This window comes from Leptosomus discolor, chromosome 14 (assembly GCF_034619465.1).
Source record: "Leptosomus discolor isolate bLepDis1 chromosome 14, bLepDis1.hap2, whole genome shotgun sequence".
In the NCBI taxonomy this organism is placed as follows: domain Eukaryota; kingdom Metazoa; phylum Chordata; class Aves; order Leptosomiformes; family Leptosomidae; genus Leptosomus; species Leptosomus discolor.
In genome coordinates, this window is record NC_141404.1 from 17097255 (window position 1) to 17115623 (window position 18369).

At 48.8% G+C, this 18369-nt stretch overlaps 2 protein-coding genes across 3 annotated transcripts in view; both read left to right on the forward strand.

Annotated features, from left to right (window-relative positions):
* The first annotated feature begins 1452 nt into the window (after window positions 1-1452).
* NHLRC4 (NHL repeat containing 4) lies at window positions 1453-2577 on the forward strand. The gene has a single exon (XM_009960651.2). It carries the CDS (start codon window positions 1453-1455, stop codon window positions 2575-2577), a length of 1125 nt encoding a protein of 374 aa, XP_009958953.2.
* Window positions 2578-3980: 1403 nt separating this feature from the next.
* PIGQ (phosphatidylinositol glycan anchor biosynthesis class Q) overlaps window positions 3981-18369 on the forward strand; it is a 31461-nt gene continuing 17072 nt past the window's right edge. The window contains exons 1-4 of one of the 2 annotated variants that reach the window (XM_086472961.1): window positions 3981-4013; window positions 8260-8960; window positions 14348-14479; window positions 15659-15779. In XM_086472961.1, the coding sequence (XP_086329087.1) occupies window positions 8287-8960; window positions 14348-14479; window positions 15659-15779 (927 nt within the window). In that variant the 5' untranslated portion in view covers window positions 3981-4013; window positions 8260-8286. Of the gene's footprint in view, window positions 4014-8259; window positions 8961-14347; window positions 14480-15658; window positions 15780-18369 lie in introns of those variants that run through there. The other variant, XM_086472960.1, reaches the window with a different exon arrangement.

Below are 18369 nucleotides of genomic sequence, written 5' to 3' on the forward strand. Positions count from 1 at the left end.
GAAAGCGGACGCTCCCGATGCCGGGTGTGCGGTGGCTGGCATGTCAGCTCCCTGGTGGTGACTCAGTTTCCCCATTCTGTAAAATCCAGTTTCTTGGATTTTGAACACTGTCCAGCTCTGAAGGAGGACCCTGACAAGCAGTCAGGGGGGGTGGCGGAGGTCTTGCTTCCACCAAGCAGGTCTCTGCTGCTGGTGACACAACCACTTTGGGGAAGAAGGAGGCAAAGCTGTTCCCAGGCCCCAAAACCAGCAGAAATTGGATTCCCTCCGTATTGACACTCATCCCCACCATCACATATTTGCATTTGATAGCTCTGCAAGGGTTCAGGGGATGATTTTTAGACAACTGGGCTATTTGCCCACAGAAAGGGCAATTTGCACCCGGTATGCCTTAGCCCTGCCCAGTTTCCTTCAGCCGTGCTTTGGGGAAGCGTTAATTTTGCAGGCAGTACAGAGCACATGATAACAGGCAATCATGGGACACAGGGCGATAAAGGTGGAGTGGTGGCTCGCAAACAACTCAGAACAGCCAAGTGTGTCCATTATAATATAATTATAATCATATTTAGAGCAAAATTAACCTCTGCCTCTCCAGGAACTTTAATGAGGTCACATTTCTCCTTACATTTCTCTTACCAGCTCCTGGCTGTGTGGTCCCAGCTGTGCTCCAGCCAGCCCCTGGAGAGCACACAGCAGAGCCAGGCTGTCATCTCTGCCTTTTGCGGCACTCATTCCTCATGGTTTTAAAACAGAAGGGGAGTGGGCAAAAGAGAAATTGTGCTTCTCATGGTGGCTTTTGCATCTGAAAAATTTGTGTAGGTTGAATATGTCCTTCAGAGCAGTACCTCCCTTCTTCTTCCTGAGAAGTTGTTGCCTAATAATTTATTTGGATGGGGAGGGGGCTGCCCTTAGCAAAGATATGCACTGGCCAAGCGTGACATCTGACACACATGGGAGTGGAGCAATAGTCATCCTCGGTGTCTCAGGTGTCATCATGGACTGAGCATGGTTTGGAGAGACAAGGCTTACAGAAAATAGGGTTAAGAAGTAATAAAGGCCTGAGAGAAGCCACTAATCTCAAGAACTGGAGAGATGGAGATTCCATTCAATGTGCTCATTTACACGTAAATCTTCAGGCCAGATTTGGCACCAGCCAAGCTGTCATTGAAGCCTGGGGACATTTTGATTGGTTCCTCCAGCTGCAGATCCAGCTTGCCGACTCTTTCCATTTTTGTGCCATGGTCCCTGTTTGTCTTTACATCCTGAGCACATAATTAGCTGGTAGAGCTATGATCTGGTCGCTGTCACATGGAAGTGAATCCAGACTAGACCAACACCTTGGCCCAGTGCAGACAGCAGGCACCTGAGCTGAGAGCATGTCTCCAGAAATGGCAGCAGGCAGGGACAGTGATGGTCCTACTGCTTCCCCCAAACAGGGACGAGAGACTTGTCATGGACTACACTCTGGAGACCAGCCAGCAAAAGGAGAAGCTTCTGAAAACCATCTATACCCTCCAGCTGAAGTCAGTCGCCATGCTCCAGACAGCCAGCCCACTGCTGAGCAGCCAGAGTGGCATGGGCATGGTGACGCAGCATCAAGTCCACCAGCTGGAAGACAAGGCCAAAAGCCTGTGTGGAGATCTGGACAACATTAAGAATCTCCTCCACTATTGCCAGGACAACCTGGTCCGGCGGATTCCCAACCCCACCGGCAGTCGCTATGGGGGAGTAAGTGGAATCCATTGCTCCCTGGATGGCTCCATCTACGTGACAGTCGAGAGTGCTCCCTGGGTCCACATCCTCAGCAGCAGAGGCCAAACGCTGCAGTCCCTGCCCTGCCAGCAAACGGGGAAAGAAAGTGGCACTTTCTTGCCAGAAGATGTGACTGTGACTCGGATGGGAATGGTGGCTGTAGCCGACATGATGAACGGAGCCATCTGGGTCTTCAACCCTCACACCAGTCTCTCCAAGGGGGAATGGATAAAGATCAGAAAGGTTGGTTCCCCCAGGGGTATTGGAGTAGATTCCATGGGTAAGATCTTGGTGGCAGACTATGCACAAGGCCAAGTCCACAGCTTTGCTCTGGACCATGCCTTCAGGATGCTTAATATCCACTCAGTCCCCAACCTGCAGGGTCCTCGCTATGTCAGTCCAGCACCCAATGGAGGCTTTGTGGTAAGTGAGGAGTGTGGAGATGTCAAGGTCTTCACAAGCAGCCGTAAACTCCTCTGCTCCCTCAGCAGCAAATACAGACACCGGTTTGGCAACCCAGCTGGGGTCTGCGTTGACGTGGATGGCAGCATCCTGGTGGCAGACGAGCAGCACCGTACAGTCCACTTGTTCCCAGAGCACGGGGCTCCCATCTGCCTGGTGTCCGCAGGGCTGCGGAGGCCCGCTGGTGTGGCTTGCTCCTCCTTTGGGCAGCTCTTTGTGGCAGATGCTGGGGAGAACTGTGTCAAAGTCTTTAAGTACTGCGTGAGGCCCCCTTACAGTCCTGCCAACCCTGGGGCACCATGTGGTGACCCCAGCCTAACACCCAGGCGGGGAGTGGGGTTGGTTCCACTGCAGCCCCTCTGAGCTTTGGTTATGCTGGTGGCCTGCAAGCTCCACTGCTCCCATAGCTGGGCACTGTCCCCGTACTTGACTGCCTCATTGCCCTCTAGCTTTTCCAGATGGCAGCAGCAAGGACTAGACCAGCTCTGAGTTTCTTGGACCCACCAGGGTAGCTAAAGGAGGACCGAGCTACTCAGAACTGGTCACGCATTGGTGCCTTGGCAAACTTGTTATCACCACGCCCTCAAATCCTTGTGTGTTTTTACAAAGATAATACAAATATTTCTCTTCCCCACACACTGTTTTGATGACCATGGTTCCACCTTCCTGATGCCAGACTATGACCTGTGGGGTAAAGCCAGGCCGGAGCTGGCAGCCACCGTCTATCTGGCAAGCTGGGTTTGCAGCAGACTTCAGAACGGTAAAATGCGGATAACTCATTCTGTGCTGCATTCCTGACCTCTACAGGGAAGCAACAACTACTACATGGACTAAATTGCATATGGGCATGTAGAACTGCTTACACCAACCCACGTCCCAGGGCTGAGCCGTCCTGTTCTCCCCCTGGAGAGGAGAGCTCGGAGAGCCTTTATCAGCAGAGGCCAGGGGACATCGGGTGGGGTGTGGTGGCAGAGGGAAGGGCGTTTTCCTCCCCCCTCGCCAGCCTCAGCACAGGCACAGTGCTGCACGACTCCTTGGCCCTTGCCAAGGTCTGAGACCTGAGTCCAGTCACCACCTCTCACCCAAACAAACCCCAGAGAGAACTCTTTCTCCTTCCTGGCCCTGGAACAAGCGCTAAAGACAATGGACACCCCATGGTGCCCTCCCAGACCCCATCTCCCTGCAGAGCGCGGCAGCCCTGGGAGCAAGCCCAGCAGCAGGGAGGGAGTCTGTGTGGTTTGCAGGAACAGGGATAAGCCCGTCCCATTCCTTCCCTTCACATGAGCACCCAGAACACCAGTCTTCCTCCACCTTATTTCCATTTCTGTGGCACCCAACAAAAAAACCCAAAACCTAGCCCACCCCTGCGGGGCCTGCACCCCCCGCCTCCACACCCACTCTCCCTTTCCATGCGGGACCCCCTCAAGTTGCCCAGCACCCTCCCGAACTCGCTGGCACCCCCGTGGCCCCAACGCACTGCTGGGTCACTGGAGGGAAGCTCCCGGGCACCGGCACCTGCACCCATGGGCCTCTGCCAGGCTGGGGGCCCGCTGAGGCGGTGGGGATGGGGGACAGGGGGTCCCACAAGGAAAGGCGAGTCCCTGGCCTTTGGGGATGGGGAACATGCGGTCCTACGAGGAAAGGCGGGTCCCTGGCCTTGGCCCAGGCCCGGGTGATGGCATGTCTGAGGGCTGGGCGAGCTGGTGCTCCTTATCTGCCGGCTCAGCCGGGTCCCGCCGCCTCTCTCCCGGCCCCGCGGGCAGGCGTTGGGGCGAGCCGCTGGCGAGCAGCGCTGCCCGGTAAGCCGGGGCAGACCCCCGCGGCGGCAGCTCGGGGCCTTCTCCAGGCTACCGGGCGACGCGGCCTTAAAAACCTGGGGGAAAAGGGGAGCGAGGAGGGCGGGAGAGGGTCACCGGGCAGTCCCGCAGCGAGGGCGGAACGCGGGAGCGCGGTTCCCGGCGCCGGCCGAGGCCCGCCGCGGTGCACAGCCCGGCGCCAGCGGCGTCTCCGAGCAACCGGTCCCCGGAAGCGGCCGGCGTGGCGGAGCGGGCGGTAGGCGGCGGCGGGCAGGGCAGGGCCGGGGCGGCGCGGGGGAGCGGGGTCCTCGCCGAGGCCCGGCAGCTTCATGGGGTAGCCCGGGCCGGGGCCGGCAGCGCAGGGTCCCGGCGACCTTGTAGGGGCAGCCCGAGGGCCGGGGGCTGGTGATTAAATCTGCCTTAGGCTTGAACCAGGGGGGGCGCGGAGGAGGCGTTGCATTGCTGTGGTCTCCCGGCCCACCCGTGCCCGAAGATCCCATTGAAACATCGCCAAAAAATGGGTGAGCAAGAAGTCGGTGGGCTTGGCAGGAAGACAGCCCTGCTCCTGCTCCTGCTCCTGCTCCTGCTCCCCTGGGACAGCCAGGGCCAGCTCGTCAGTGCTCCTGTATCTCCTGGCCTGGTGGCCCGAACCCCTGTGGAAAGACCCTGGGGGGCTTGGGCATGGGTTTGCCAAGGGTGCCGGCCCCTCGGCGTGGCTGGTGGCGATGGGGCAGCCCGTGTGGTGAGACCGGGGCTTTGTTCTGCTGTTCACCTTTGCTTTTCTGTCTAAAATTCTGAAGTGAATCGGTCCTGGGGTCCTTTCTTCATTGGTTGGTTGCATTAATGTGTTTTAGGGGGTGTCCACTGTTGGTTTTGCTGTGCCTGAGATCACTGCGTTGATGCTCTGTGGCATCTTGGAGAAAAGCTGGGGGTTTCCAGCAGAATGAGCAGATCTGGAAGACTTCAGGCACTTCATGAGCAGGGGCTAAGCGTATTAGTAGGATATTCCTGTTAAAATTAGCAGGAGTGAAACAGTTGACTGTGATGACATTTAAAATGTCAACTTTAGATTTCAAACAGTCTGTTGAAATGAGTAAGGTAGGATGCATGACCAGCCGTGGATTTGGGAATACAAGCCCTGCTGCCTGAGCTCCCAGGCCAGCTCCCTGGTTACTACCATATGCCACATTAACATATGAATAGTTGATCGGCTGGTTTTCAACTATCGAGATATTTTGTACAGCCTGAAAATTGTATCAGTTCTTCTCTGCCATATCTGCAGCTGCCAAAGGACAGATGATGCGCTTGGGTATTATTTAACCTGAGCTATAGCGAAAGTAGTTAGCTGCATAAAACTAAGTTAATTTAAAAGATTGGGGAAAGTGTAAGAGGAAAAACTCACAAACCAGAGAAGACATGGATGAGAAGTGCTTCTCGTCCATGAGAAGTTTTCCTAGATGACTGTGCCTGTCTTTAAAAAAAATCTCAGTGAAAAACAAAGGTTTGAATTAAGAGTCAGTTGATAATTGTTCCCTGAGATGTCCAATGGACAGACAAACCTTTAAGAAGGACAGCCATGCAGAGACACTGGAAGTCTCTTGTAGTGATACTCTCAAACAACTGTGACATCTCTTGAGGAAAAAGAACAATAAAAAGCAACTTTAAAAAGTTAGCTGTCCAATATTGCTGGTGGTAGCTTCGGTAACTAAAATAGAAATGCTGAAAAACCCCGTTCAGGTACTTATTGTCTTCATTTTTCTCTGAGTTCTTTAAATATCGCGGTCAATTTCAGCTTTTGGAGTATTCAGTTATGGGTAAACTTCACTTGTAAGGTTTTTGTACTGCAGTATAGCTAGAATGTTGTCACTGTAGCTAAATTTATATTATTTTGAATAATATCTGAGCATATGCATGTATGTACATTCCCAATGTGTTCAATCTGTTATTTTTCCTTCCAGAGCCCCTGTATTGATATAATTTATTTTCTTTTTCCTGGGAATATGTCTAAAGGTCTTGGGGAAGGGGAGAAGAAAATCTTTTTTCAAACTTAAAGCTAAATTGTGAAGCAAGACTCCTCTCACCTAATAATGTTTCTCTAACAATCTGAGTTAGGCAAGGAGGTAGGAGAGGCGGTGAAGGGAAGCCAGTATCCTTGGACAAACCACAGTCTTTCTAAAAGAAAGAAAAGCGCAAGGTAGGGGACGGGTTTTATTTCAATCTTTTTTAAGGACCAATCTAATTAATTGTGGCCGTTAGCTGATTTTCACCAAAGTTTCCTATGTGTGAGAAGCAACTCTTTCGGATAAGATATGTGTCCTTTGATGTCTTCTTGGTCTTCCAAAAAACACCCCAACAAACTGAAAAACCACCTGAGTCTTAGCTATTTCAATAGAAATGAAAACTAAGCTTGGCTGTCTTGGTTTTCAGTCTGTTTGGGTCTAATAGTCTTTAAACTTTGGTGAAAGATGATGTTTTTCCATTGTGCTGCAAGTCTTCGGTCTTTCCCACTCCTGGTGTCTTGCAGCCTTGCAGGGTGTCATATCTCCCATTTTTCTACCCTTTGTTTGATACATACTTCTGCTTCCCTTCCCCTTCTGCTGGAGGCTTGCAACACTTTGGAAGAACACATTTTATTTGAGGTTCTTCTGAGATGCTGCTTCCTCACAGACTCCACGTCTCCAAGGTTATCCCTGTGGTCAAGGAGGGAGAGATGGAAGTCCTTCTATGGCCCCCAAATCTCGCCATGGGCTGGAGGGTCTGTGGGGCAGCAAGAGACAGTGCTCAGTGTCCTCGGCACCCGCAAGCACTGTCAGGTTCCAGCAGCATGCTGCGAACAAAGTCCCATGAACACCCTTACACCTGTGTGAGGGGAAGTCTTGGGGTGTGCTCTGCAGTTTTGCAGTAAAAGGGAAAATTCAGTCCCAGGGAAAAAAAACATTACTCCTTGCAAACGCAGGAGCTGTGGTGCTTTTCCCCTCGGAGGATCGAGCTGTGCAAGGAAACTGCACCTTGCTGCCTCGAGGGGCTGACAACTCATCCGTGAGCAGACATTCCCTACTGCTGTGCAGGGCTGTGGGGCTGGGAGCAGGTTAATCACTCGCCTTTGCTGCTTCGCCATCGCCTCCTCCATGTAGTAGCAAACTGCCAGGTGCTGAGACTTACTAGATCCATTGTTCTGTATTGGAAAGACAGAAAACCAAAACCACCGGGGACCTGCACGTTGCGCATCCTCTCTACGTGTTATAAATACACTCTGTGTTCCTCTTTCCGACTGACTGGATCCCTCGCAGAGGAGCCAGCCTCGGGGCCCTGCGGAGTTTTCACATCTCTAACAAAGCGCTGAAGGACGGGGAAGGACAACGGGCGCCGGATGCCGACTGTTCTGCGCCAGCGCCCTCCTTACTGCAATTATATTTCTGTTAGGAGCCTCCACCTTATTTAAAGAGACATTGTCAACTGCCTCAAAGCTCCTTTTTGTAAAAGTACTGCAAAGCCATTGAGGTGTTTTCTTAATGACGTGAAGAAAAATATTGTAGATAAAGAACACCGATAAAGCAGAGATGCTTCTCCTTTTTTAGGATCCTATATTTAATGAATGAAAACTACTATGTAAACTTCAGCCAGTTAACCACTATAGTCCCTTTTTGACAAAATTATCGTCTCTGTTTCCAGATGAGGGGAGTGAGACGAGGAGATGAGTGATCTGACCGAGGCTGTTCAGAGAGTTTGTTGTGGAGCACAGCTCTGGGTTCCTAATAAAGGAGGCTCTGAAATTATCTGGCTTTATAGTGTAAACCAATATTTGATTGTTGGTGGTAGGAGGAAATATTCCCCAGGGGCATCACAGTGTGCTGCGATGTAGTCCCTTCTCTAGGAAGTGCTCAAGCACATCCAGTGTCAGAGCCAGGATCCGAGGCTGGATGGATTGCTGATATTGGCCGGCCCAACAGGCTATGCCTCCTGGTGTACTGTCGTGAAACGCTGCTCCAGGACAGGGAAAAGGGCTGTGCTGAGAGACTGCAGGCTCAACACACCTCACTTCAAAGACTGCAGATTATCTAGGACCTCCTAAATACCTCTCTGATCTGAAATCCCTGTTGACTGTCACTAACATCATTATCTGGTTTCAGTGCAGAGGCGAATAGTTGGACTTAGTGTTTTAAAACTTGACTAGGCCTCCTCACCAGTGACTTTGGCCAGCTCAGATTTTCCTTGCATTCTCACATTTTATTTCTCTGTTTATTGGCAGGTGTACTGTTCCTCCAGGATCGCTGCCATGGTACTTAAGGTTTTCTTTCCATCGTGCTGCTCTTCGGCAGAAAGTGGCATTTTGGTCGGCCGCTGGATCTCCGAACAGAACTCTGCTGTTATCCTTGCCGTGGTCCATTTCCCTTTTATTCCTGTCCAGGTGAAGCAGTATCTCAGTGAGGTCCAACGGGTGACTAAGGTCAGTGTTTCTGTGCTCGGCTCATGGAGCAACAGCAAACAGGAGAAAGAAGAGAGTCTGAGTGAGTTCTTGGAAGACCTTGGAACAATATTCTCCCATGAGCCGTGGATTCAGATAAGCAAAGAGGGAGACAGCAAATTCTGGAGCTGTTCTACTCTTCAGAAACGCTCTAACAACCCTAAGGAGGAAGAAATCATCTTAGTGTACTATGACCAGCGCAAAGTCATGCTTTCCCATCTCCATCCCCCTTTGGACACAGCTACCTCCGCTGACCACAAGGCAGATGATGCTTCAAAGCTCTCTGCCATCTTTGACACAGTCGCAAAGAGTAAGATACTGTTCATGACGGACAGATACGATGATGGGCCCATCAAGCTGACCCACTGGCAGTCGGATGGCGTTGAGGCTAGTATCATCGTGGAGCTGATGAAGCAGGCCTCTGTGCCTGCGTGCATGCTGCTGACATTCCTGCTTTCACTTATCTCTGGGGTCTGCAGGAGCAGGTAAGTGATGCAGCATCGGCCGAATTACGTTTTGCATGGAAATATAATTCATGTTTAGGCATTTGCAGGGTTCCTGCTCAGCCCCAGTGAGAAATACACTTGATACAAGATGGTTCTGCTGGAAACAGGCTGCCGCAGAGCTGCTATTAAAGTTTGGGGAGCTCTGTTGAAAACACAAGGCTAAACACTCCTCTCCCTATGGTAGAGCTCTTCAAGGAGCTGGGAGATTTCTGGGGAGGCACTGATCTCATTTGCAGCAGGGGTAGCTCAGCCCTACTTCAGTTTCATCAGAGCTGAATCTTTGCGTTTCCAGCTATTCCATGGCTGACAGAATGACATGAGGATCTCCTTGATGGATCGATAGCTGGGACTCCCTACTCCCTGGTTGCTGTGAATCCCTCCATGGCTGTGAAACATGAGCAAATAGCGTGTCTACATCCATCGTCTCTAGCAGACGGTGGTGCTTCAACCTTGACACCTTGTGTCAGGTCACAGGGAATGCTGGTCCGCATGAATCCTTGGTGAAGTCCCATTGTCACAGCATGAAACTGAATAGGATGCTTCGAATGTAATGGGTGGTAAGCGCGTGCACTAAAGAGGAATTCGGAGCAGATTTGAGGGGGAGAAGCCTCTGCATATGAAGCTTCATAACACACCTGGTCAGCCTGCCTGGAGAGCTTGTGCCAGAGCAGGGAGCGGAGTTCAGATTCCAAGCTGCAAGGGAACACTTTAACTGATGAAATTTGGATAACAGCTACTACTGTATTCATGGATAAATCTTCTCAAGTACAGCCTAAGGGTATGGGGAATGGAGTCTTTTAACAGGTTTTCAGTTGTATGATACTGTCATAAAAAATTAGTTAAACTCTTCATACATGCAGAGATTCTCTGAACAGTTGGGTTGCGATTTTGGTACACAAAGGGCAAACATTCCGGTTTTGAACTACTCTATTGGAAGAGATTTCAGGTCAAACACAGATCTGATATAATCGGGGACCACGGGTTCCTGGGACTGCTCTGTAGACACTGACTACACATTCATGGTTGTTAATGGTAACTAAGTCTGAACTTTGTGGTTGGATAGAAGACTGGGGGTCAGCTCTGGAGGTCCTTTTTCTGGCTATCCGTGGACCGTGTGCGACTACCAGCAAACAGGATGATCCTTTTCTGCGTAGGCGCTTGGTCTCAAGGTCAGACTTTCCTGCCTTAATCAGTGTTAGGACTCAGACCAGGCTTAGAGTCAGGTTAAGCCCCAGCCTTGCGGGTCTCCAGAAGGCCACAGTCTAAGCATAACTTGGGAGCTCGAGCTCAGTCTTCCAGGTTGGGCACAGATAGCTGCTACCCAGCTTATCAGGAGCTATTCTGATTCCAGCTTTCCTAAGCCCAGGATGGATGTTTTGAGTCGGAGCAGCAGCCAGGCTAGCTGCCAGCTTTATGTACCAGCAGGCAGGATGTGAGACCTGCTGTGCGTAAACCAAGATTGAACTTTTTCTTAACCTTGGGAGGTAGATACAGATTTCTTTCTGCTTTGTTTTATTCACCCATAGTATCAGCATTATATTTACTTATCTTACAGGTGTGTTAAAACATCAGTCTTGGAGAACAGAGATTAGTGCCTGGCTTTGTAACAAACCTCTTGTTTGACCTTCTAAGTCATCTGATGTGATTTGGTTCAATTTTGCACCAATTTAATGTGATTTGGTTCAATTTTTGTGTGGTACAACCTCCTTTGTGCCAACATACACAAGGCACGGAAGGTTCAAGATGCCATGTGCAGGTCTCTTTCCAGTCCCCTCCTCCCTGTGCTGGGGCAGGACATCCCATAAAACAAGATCTACCAGGTTTTTGCTCCTTCTGGTGGCAGGACTTCCCTCTTTCCTAGGTTTTTGTGATGTTAAGGGATAGTCAGCTTTGAAAAGCTGAAGGAAGAGATCAGTGCTGTCTTCTCAGGGTGCAGAGGCTGGGGGCTTCTCTGGGTGTTCCGCTGTTGTGTGTTTGTGCCGGGGAAGCAGGGCAGCAGCGTTAGAAACCGCAGAAAGTGGGCGCTGACATCCATCCGAGCTCACCGAGCGCTCTCGAGTCCTGCACATCTCAAATTAAGGCATTTCTTCAGCACCACCCTGTGCTGAGGGGTGGCCATTGCAATGCCGTCTTCAGCGGGGCTGTGTGAGGATTGCCATTACCGCTGAAGGTCTCTAGTGTGCTGTGGGGACATCAGGGTGATTTAGTATTGAGGCAATAAACTCTGTGTGCTCCTTTTAAAAAGGGTCTGTTTACAAACGCCGTGACCTCTGATTCCTCGTCCAGAAGGGAGGCACTGTTCCTGTGGTTTGCAGCAAGGAGCAAAAAAACAGCCGAGGGTTCTGGTTAGTGGAGCTTTAATATTTGCATGTGATCCAAATTCGGAAAGATTGCTTTTCATCTGATATCTGAAAAACTCACTCTCGCTCTTGGGGAAAAAAAAAATTGAATTGGAAAATCAAGATTTACTCATTCAGTCTATGGTGATTTATTGCTAAAATTCCTTGTATTTGGAAATACCCCAAAGATCTCCTGCTGCTTAAGTAATGCAATGGCACAGCATCACCAGTTTTTGGTTTGGTTTTTTTTTTATTTAGTTGGTTTTCCATTGCACTTGTGAAAGTCATTCTATATACTGAGAGGTAAAGAAGTGGGAGCATTTATGGCAATGCACAGTCAATATGTACAGGGGTAGGAGAACACACCAGAAATATGTTTAGCTTTCTCCTCAGTACACCTAGAGGTGAGAGTTACCGTAGCACATCTTGCACTATTATACTGAACTTTCTGCAGTCTGTTTGTGTTTTTATTTAAAGTATGTGTATGTATTTACTTTCCAAAGGAAGTGTATAAGTGGAATGAGGTTGTCCTTTTGATGTTAAGTGAAAAGAAGGGAGTCAGTCGTTGTACAGAGAAGCCCAGACCTCTGACATGTCTTTCAGGCCCATCCTGTTCAGTCAAGGAGATGTGTTCACCCATTGCAGGCTGCAGCGGGTGCACATGTTGTGGGGTGCTCCTAGGGATGAGGCTGCTTTGGAACTCATTCTCGCTTGTGCAAGACGTGCCTCGGGCAGAAGAGAGCAACAGCCTGTCCTCTCCTTTGTCCAGGAGGGTCTGGTCGGTGGGTGACCCACAAGCTAGCTGCCTCTAGCTTGGGGAGTTGTGGAGCAGCAGTGGATGGTGTCACGGCCCACTCCATTCTCGGGATCAGTGACTGCGCCTCAGGCAGGCCGCTGCAGACTCATGTCAAGATGTCAGCCTAACTTTTGGGGCACCTTACTGTCCATATCCCTGCTGACAAGGTTGAGACAATGCTGGTTTTGGACTGACTCTTACAGAGTAAGGCACGTGTTGCTGGAAGAGTGTGGGGAGATTGGCAGCCCAGTGAGTGTTTAGCACAGGGCCCCAGAGCCGTTGCCTTCTACTCGAACTGAGAGGGTCTGGCAGCTGCGGGTTTGACCAGTCATTTTTCACCTTCAGCCATCTGTGTGTAATCACGCAGGTAGAGTGTTTCTCCTTCCCCCTTCTGTGCATTTCAAGTGCAATTCGCTGCTCTAGCAAAGGTTTGCCACACCAGAATTTGTAACCACTGGGCTAAGGTATAATTGGAAGAGAAAACTCATCTGCACTTGTGCCTCAGTGAATCTGCAGACCCGGGTCTTTGAGATCAGTGGCCAGTGCAGTCGCCCCCCCATCTCTCCCTCCCCTGCACGGCCCTCTTTCCTCTGCCACTTTAGATATCACCTACTGACAAGTCAGCTGAAAAACGGCATTCATTTGTCTCTAAGGTGGGAGGCTGTAACGAAGAGCTGAGTAATTCAGAGGCCTCAAATTAAGAAGAATGATTCACAGTACTGCGTGTACTTCAAAACCAGTGTGTCTGCAATTTAATGGGGAGGGGAAAAGGGGGACTTCAGCACTCTGGTTTTTAAGCTGACAAGCCTTGCACGAAGGATGGTCGAAAGGGCTCAGGAGGATGGGGGGAGGAAGGGGATAGCAACCACAGTGAACCGAGCAGGATTTTGAACGAGCCATATCCTTGCAATTTGTGTAAAATGTATAATAGCAGCTGGAGCCCCAGTCTGCCCATCCTGCGTTTTATTCTGGCCAGTCCTGAAGGCACTCTGCTACTGGCCGGCACCCTGAGGTCCTCCAGCTGAAATCTGGGGTAGGCATGCACACTTTGCAGGGACGTCTCCAGGCCGTGCTCGCTAATGATCCAAACAGCTGTACAATTTCAAAAGCAAAGCAAGATACAAGGAATAATTTTAGCGTTTGGAGTTAATGTAAACTGAAGGAACATGCCAAAGCAGAAGAGAGAGTAGGTGAAGGAAGTGACTAAAAGTGAGCAAAGATTCCTGGACCCTTAATGAGAAACAGTGAAACACTGTGAAAATAGTGAAACAACCATTGTGTACAGGAAAGAAGGGATCCAAATTATGTCCCTGTCAGAATTTATTCCCCACAACAAACGTGGTGCTTTGTGTTGCTATACTGCTACTGTGCATTCTTTGACCAGCCTGCAGCCAGCGCTGTCATTTCAGACTGCACAAACCACCATCGCTCCTTTCTTTGTTGGTTGTGTGGTAATAAAAGTTACTCCCAAAAATAATTGAGCATCATTTAGTACTTTTCTTCTGAGTCATAAAAAAAGAACCGTGTGAATATTTCCTCCCCTACAAGCCTAATGTGGATGCTAACTTTTAAACCTAATTAAGTGCTAAATGTCGCGTTAGCTATATAATGCTGGTCACCCTTGGCAAGGCAATGGAGAGAAGATAGAAATGAAGACCCTGAGAAAGGAATTTGGAAGTTATAAAGAAAAAGAAGAAGAAAAGAATGAAGTGGAAGAAAAAGGAAAGAGGGAAAAAGGGGCAGAAACTGCAGGGATAACACAGCTATTTGCTATACCAAGCCCACACCAGATAGAGACTTGTGGTTAGCAATACTGGGATTTGTGAAGCAGTTACAACATGTTGTGTTGTTGCGCTGTGCACACAGTCACACAGGACTGTGACTCCAGTCTCCTGGGGACTCAGAGCAGGGTGCAATCCCAGTGATGTATCCCAAAGCACAGGCTGGAATCAGGATTGCCTTCTGGCTTCCTTGGAAGAGCGAGGCACGTGGTTTTACAGAATGGAAATGAGAGGTTGGGTTGTCTGGTTTAGATATCTTGGTCTGGAAAGGCTGCTTAATTCTGTTAACCTTTAAGAGAGTAGTTAACATCTAATATTCTTTAGTGACGATACATTGACGCCGTCTCTGGTTGCACAACCTTAACTTTACACTGAATGTTTCGCACGGAGTTTGTACGCCGGGCAGCCCGCTACATGGCAAAAGGGGACATTGCTGTGGTGTTTCTGCAGGGTGCTGAAGTTGTGGCCTTTGTCTTTCGTATGGAGCAAACTCTCCACTTGTGAGCAGCTGGGACATCGCCTGCAGCACCTCCAGGTCATCAGCAGCAACAGGAAGGCTCAAACCCAGGCTCAGCTTATGAGGTATGGAGTACACAAAGTCACGGATGTCTTTGCTCTAGCCCTGCCTCCTTTGGGGAACCCAAACCATGGGTCCTGTACCCACACAGCACTACGGGGCCCTCACTGCACCATGTCGTGTTACCTTCCTTGCTCTGCTCCCTGCTAGTTTGCAGATCTTTACTCCACACTCTGTTTATATTAATTATACCTTTTGACAAATACATGCCTTTTCCTGCAGCCTGGGAAAGGTGACCAGGATCTTGCTCACAGAAAGCTTATACGGCACCCGTGTGTGTAGCACTTCGCTATCCCTGCTCGGACAAGCTCATTGCTTTCACATCTGCTGCTATTAGCCAAAAACTGTGTCAGTATTCAATGGCACTTTCCATAAGAGCAGAAAGGTTTAAATGCTCCCCTCTCTCACCCACTCCTTTGGGCAATCTTTCTTGCAGTAACTTTGAACCAGAGACTCCAACAGCAGTAACAGAAGTCCGTGTAACAGAAAAAGCAAACGTGCAGCACAGTGAGTGGAAGAGGGAGAGGCAGAGATCTGAGACAGATATTGAATGCCCTACAGCCATTACACAGCGAGGCTTGTTCTGTGTGGTTCTCTGATCCTGCAGTAATAGACTCCCAGGGAACACTTAAAATAGATTAGCAGATTTGAAGGCCAAAAGTAACTGTGATTGTTTAATCTGATTTCCCGAATAACTCACGTCATGGAATTTCATTGAGAAACTCTAGCAGTGAAGGGGTAGTTCAGCAGCGCTTCTGGGTGTGCGTATGTACCCAGAAACACTATTGCATTGACTAGTGGTTCAGCTAAAGTGTAGCTCTTTGAAAGCCATCGGATCTCAATGTGGATACTCCAAGAGCTGGTGCCCTTAGTATTGGTAAATCCCCCCCAGTATATACGTACACACAACGTGCCACTTTGTAGCAATCCCACTCCTCGCTCCCCTTATTAAAAAAGGTTTTGTGGTGCGACAGGGTCCAAGTGGCTCTGTGTTTGGCCACAGAAATAGCAGCACACTGGTGAAAATCAAAAGATCTCTACACTGTGCCTCTTCAGTAAATTGTCCTGGTGTCCTTGGGACATTACAGATGCTGTGTAAGTGAAGCCAACAGTTGTCATTGAAACATTAAACACTGTCCTTCCTTATTTTTTTCTAACACTGTTTCTCTTTATCCTGCATGCAGGAAAGCCAACATCTTTGTCTCTCTACTGATTGATGTGGCTCTGGGGATACTGCTGATGTCCTGGCTGTACAGAAAGAACCGAATTGGTCACCTTGCTGACACTCTCATTCCTGTGGCTGACGTAAGTCTGGCCGAAGCCATTTCTATTTCACTTGCTGTGGGTACTGACCAGTTCTTGATGCCTGGGGTAGTTGTAAGGAGGCAATGCCTTACACAGAAGGGTTTCAGAGAGAGTCCTGTCTGAAGTCATGCAAATTAGGTCTCCTCAAGAACAATGAAATCTTCAAATCAGGTCTGCTGGGGCTGCTCAAAAGGAGCACAGCTCTGCTTTGCGTGTGCAGTGAATAGTAATTAGATGTTTACCGGAGGGTTGCTCCAGCTCCTAAAGTAACAATTATGGCTTGGACAGAGCCCTGCAGCTGCAGGTGGAGTGGTTATCGAGCCAGAATACTTTTATTCTGGAGTTGACAGGAAATGTCCTCGAGTTGTTGCTGTATCGGGTGTGGAGGGTGTGTGTGGGGGGGAAGTTTTAACATGCGTTGCATCTGATAAACTGCTGAAAAGTCAAACTTGATAAGCAGCACAGCTATGCTTGTGAAAAACAATTTCATGGGGAATCCAAAGGCATTAGCTAGTCAGGGTACGAACACCTGGAATCCTGTCTAAGAGCTCTGGTGTACAGACGGTAAACTAGGAGAACTTGCGGTGTCCTGTGGTTTTCTCAAACATAACTCTTCTTGCCCGCTAAGATCCCTCGGTATCAGCATAAATGCATGAAGAACAAGTATGACTCACACTATCCTGCTTTCCCGGTGGTCCATTTTAGGTGCAGTACTCCAATATATCTGTTTAGTGGCAGTAAGGAACATATAATGTACTTCAGAGGCTGGAGCCCAGACCACTAATCTGAAGTTAGTTCCGTTTTAGGAGCTCCTGTGTCTTGGGAATATATGTGCAGCCAATGTTGAGCACTGTCATGCAGCTACACAGCCCAGTCCTTTCTCTGCCCACTTTCCTTTCATTTCTGGAAGAGAAGGTGGATCTTTCCGTTGGTTTCTTTCTAGCAGCTGGGAAACATCCTCTCTTTGCTCTTTCTCCAGCTTCTTCATTGGGAGGAATTTTATTCTGATCAGAGAATTCCAGCAGCACTTTATTTTTCCTACTTAGGCTGTCTTTCTTGGGAAGAGCTCACATTTCCCTTGATGATCATCTGCTTGGTCCATGTCTAACCTTTTAATTGTTACAAGCCATAGGTCTCTGATCGTTCTTGTACATGCTGTGCTTTCAGAAAGCATGTATGGAGTGCCCAGCATAGCTGTGGATCATGATTATTGCTATTTCTATCTTTCATAGTCAAACTTCTAAGGATTGCATGTCTTAAGGATTGCTGCAGACACTATTCAGCAGCAGTGGTGGGACAGAAAGGACCACAGTTCTAGCAATACACTTACTCTTGTATTTGAGCTATACACTAAAAATATTTTTCTAAGTCTTATTCCTAAGCCTTTTCCCTTACAGATATTTCAGCTGGAGAAGTTTAAGTTCTCTAGAGCTCTCCGTATGGGATTACTGTAAGTGTCCAGCTCTCAGAAATCTGATTTCTTAACAAGTCTGCAAGGAAGTGGCTTTTGGCTGTGTTCCTGTTTGCACAGGTGGCTCCAGGAGGGGTTCCATCTGCCCAGGGTCTTTGGCAGATGGCTGCTCTCCGTGCTCAAGGTGTATCCGATCCCAGCACCTGTCCTGGATAGGCTTGCTTGTGAGAGTTCCCCATTCATTCCTCTTTCAGCAATTTAGCTCATCTGTCACTCAACTTACACATCATACTGTCAGTTATTTTCACCATGTCTGCTACATGTACGGACTTCGTTACCTTCATTACCAAGAGCTGTTTACTTACTTTCCTGGAAGTGCTAACTCCTCCTTGTGTGGGTGGCCTGGTCGTCAGTTGTGCTGCTTCTCTGCTTCTCCAAGCTTATCAGTTCAGACCAGTTACAAATCTTCTGACTTTCCAGCCTTAATTTCTTCTTTCAAGCATATTAAGATTGTGGATGTAATATCGTTTGGATTCCTTTTGCTGCCTTCAGTGGGCATTGATTTATGTACATTATGTGCAGGCCTTAAAAAATGCAGATCTGAGGGATCCCAAAATATCCCAATGACTTCAGCATGTGGTGTGCAAGCCAGCACCACTTCTTTTCCAGTATGACAGCAAAATCTCCCCTTAGCCATTCAGCAGTAGGTTTCCTCTTTGCTGCTGAGCGTCCATCTGGTACGCATTATTCCCATCACTTGGGCTTTCTCAAGTGCTTATGTGTTGCCAAGCTCAGTAATGCAAACTTTCCCGTGTGCAGAATGAGTTACTTTTCCTTCCCTAATGCTCCTTGCCATTCTGCTTTTGATATGTGCCCCAGATCTGACGATGGCATTGACCTTGCAGCTCCGTATCTGTTGGTAAATAGAACATTATATTATAAGAAGATTATTATAAATTGTAAGGTTATATGCATAACCTTATTTTAACCTTATTGATTGGATTGATTTTAATATTGACAAACTAACCTTATATAACATATAACTGTATTGGTTTGAGTGGTTGATTTTAATATTGACAAAGTCATAGCTCTGTGGGAACTGGATGCAGTGCTCATTTTTTTCCTAGCAAACATCCCTATGGAAGGAAGCAGATGCAGGTAGGTTGTTTTGGCTCTCAA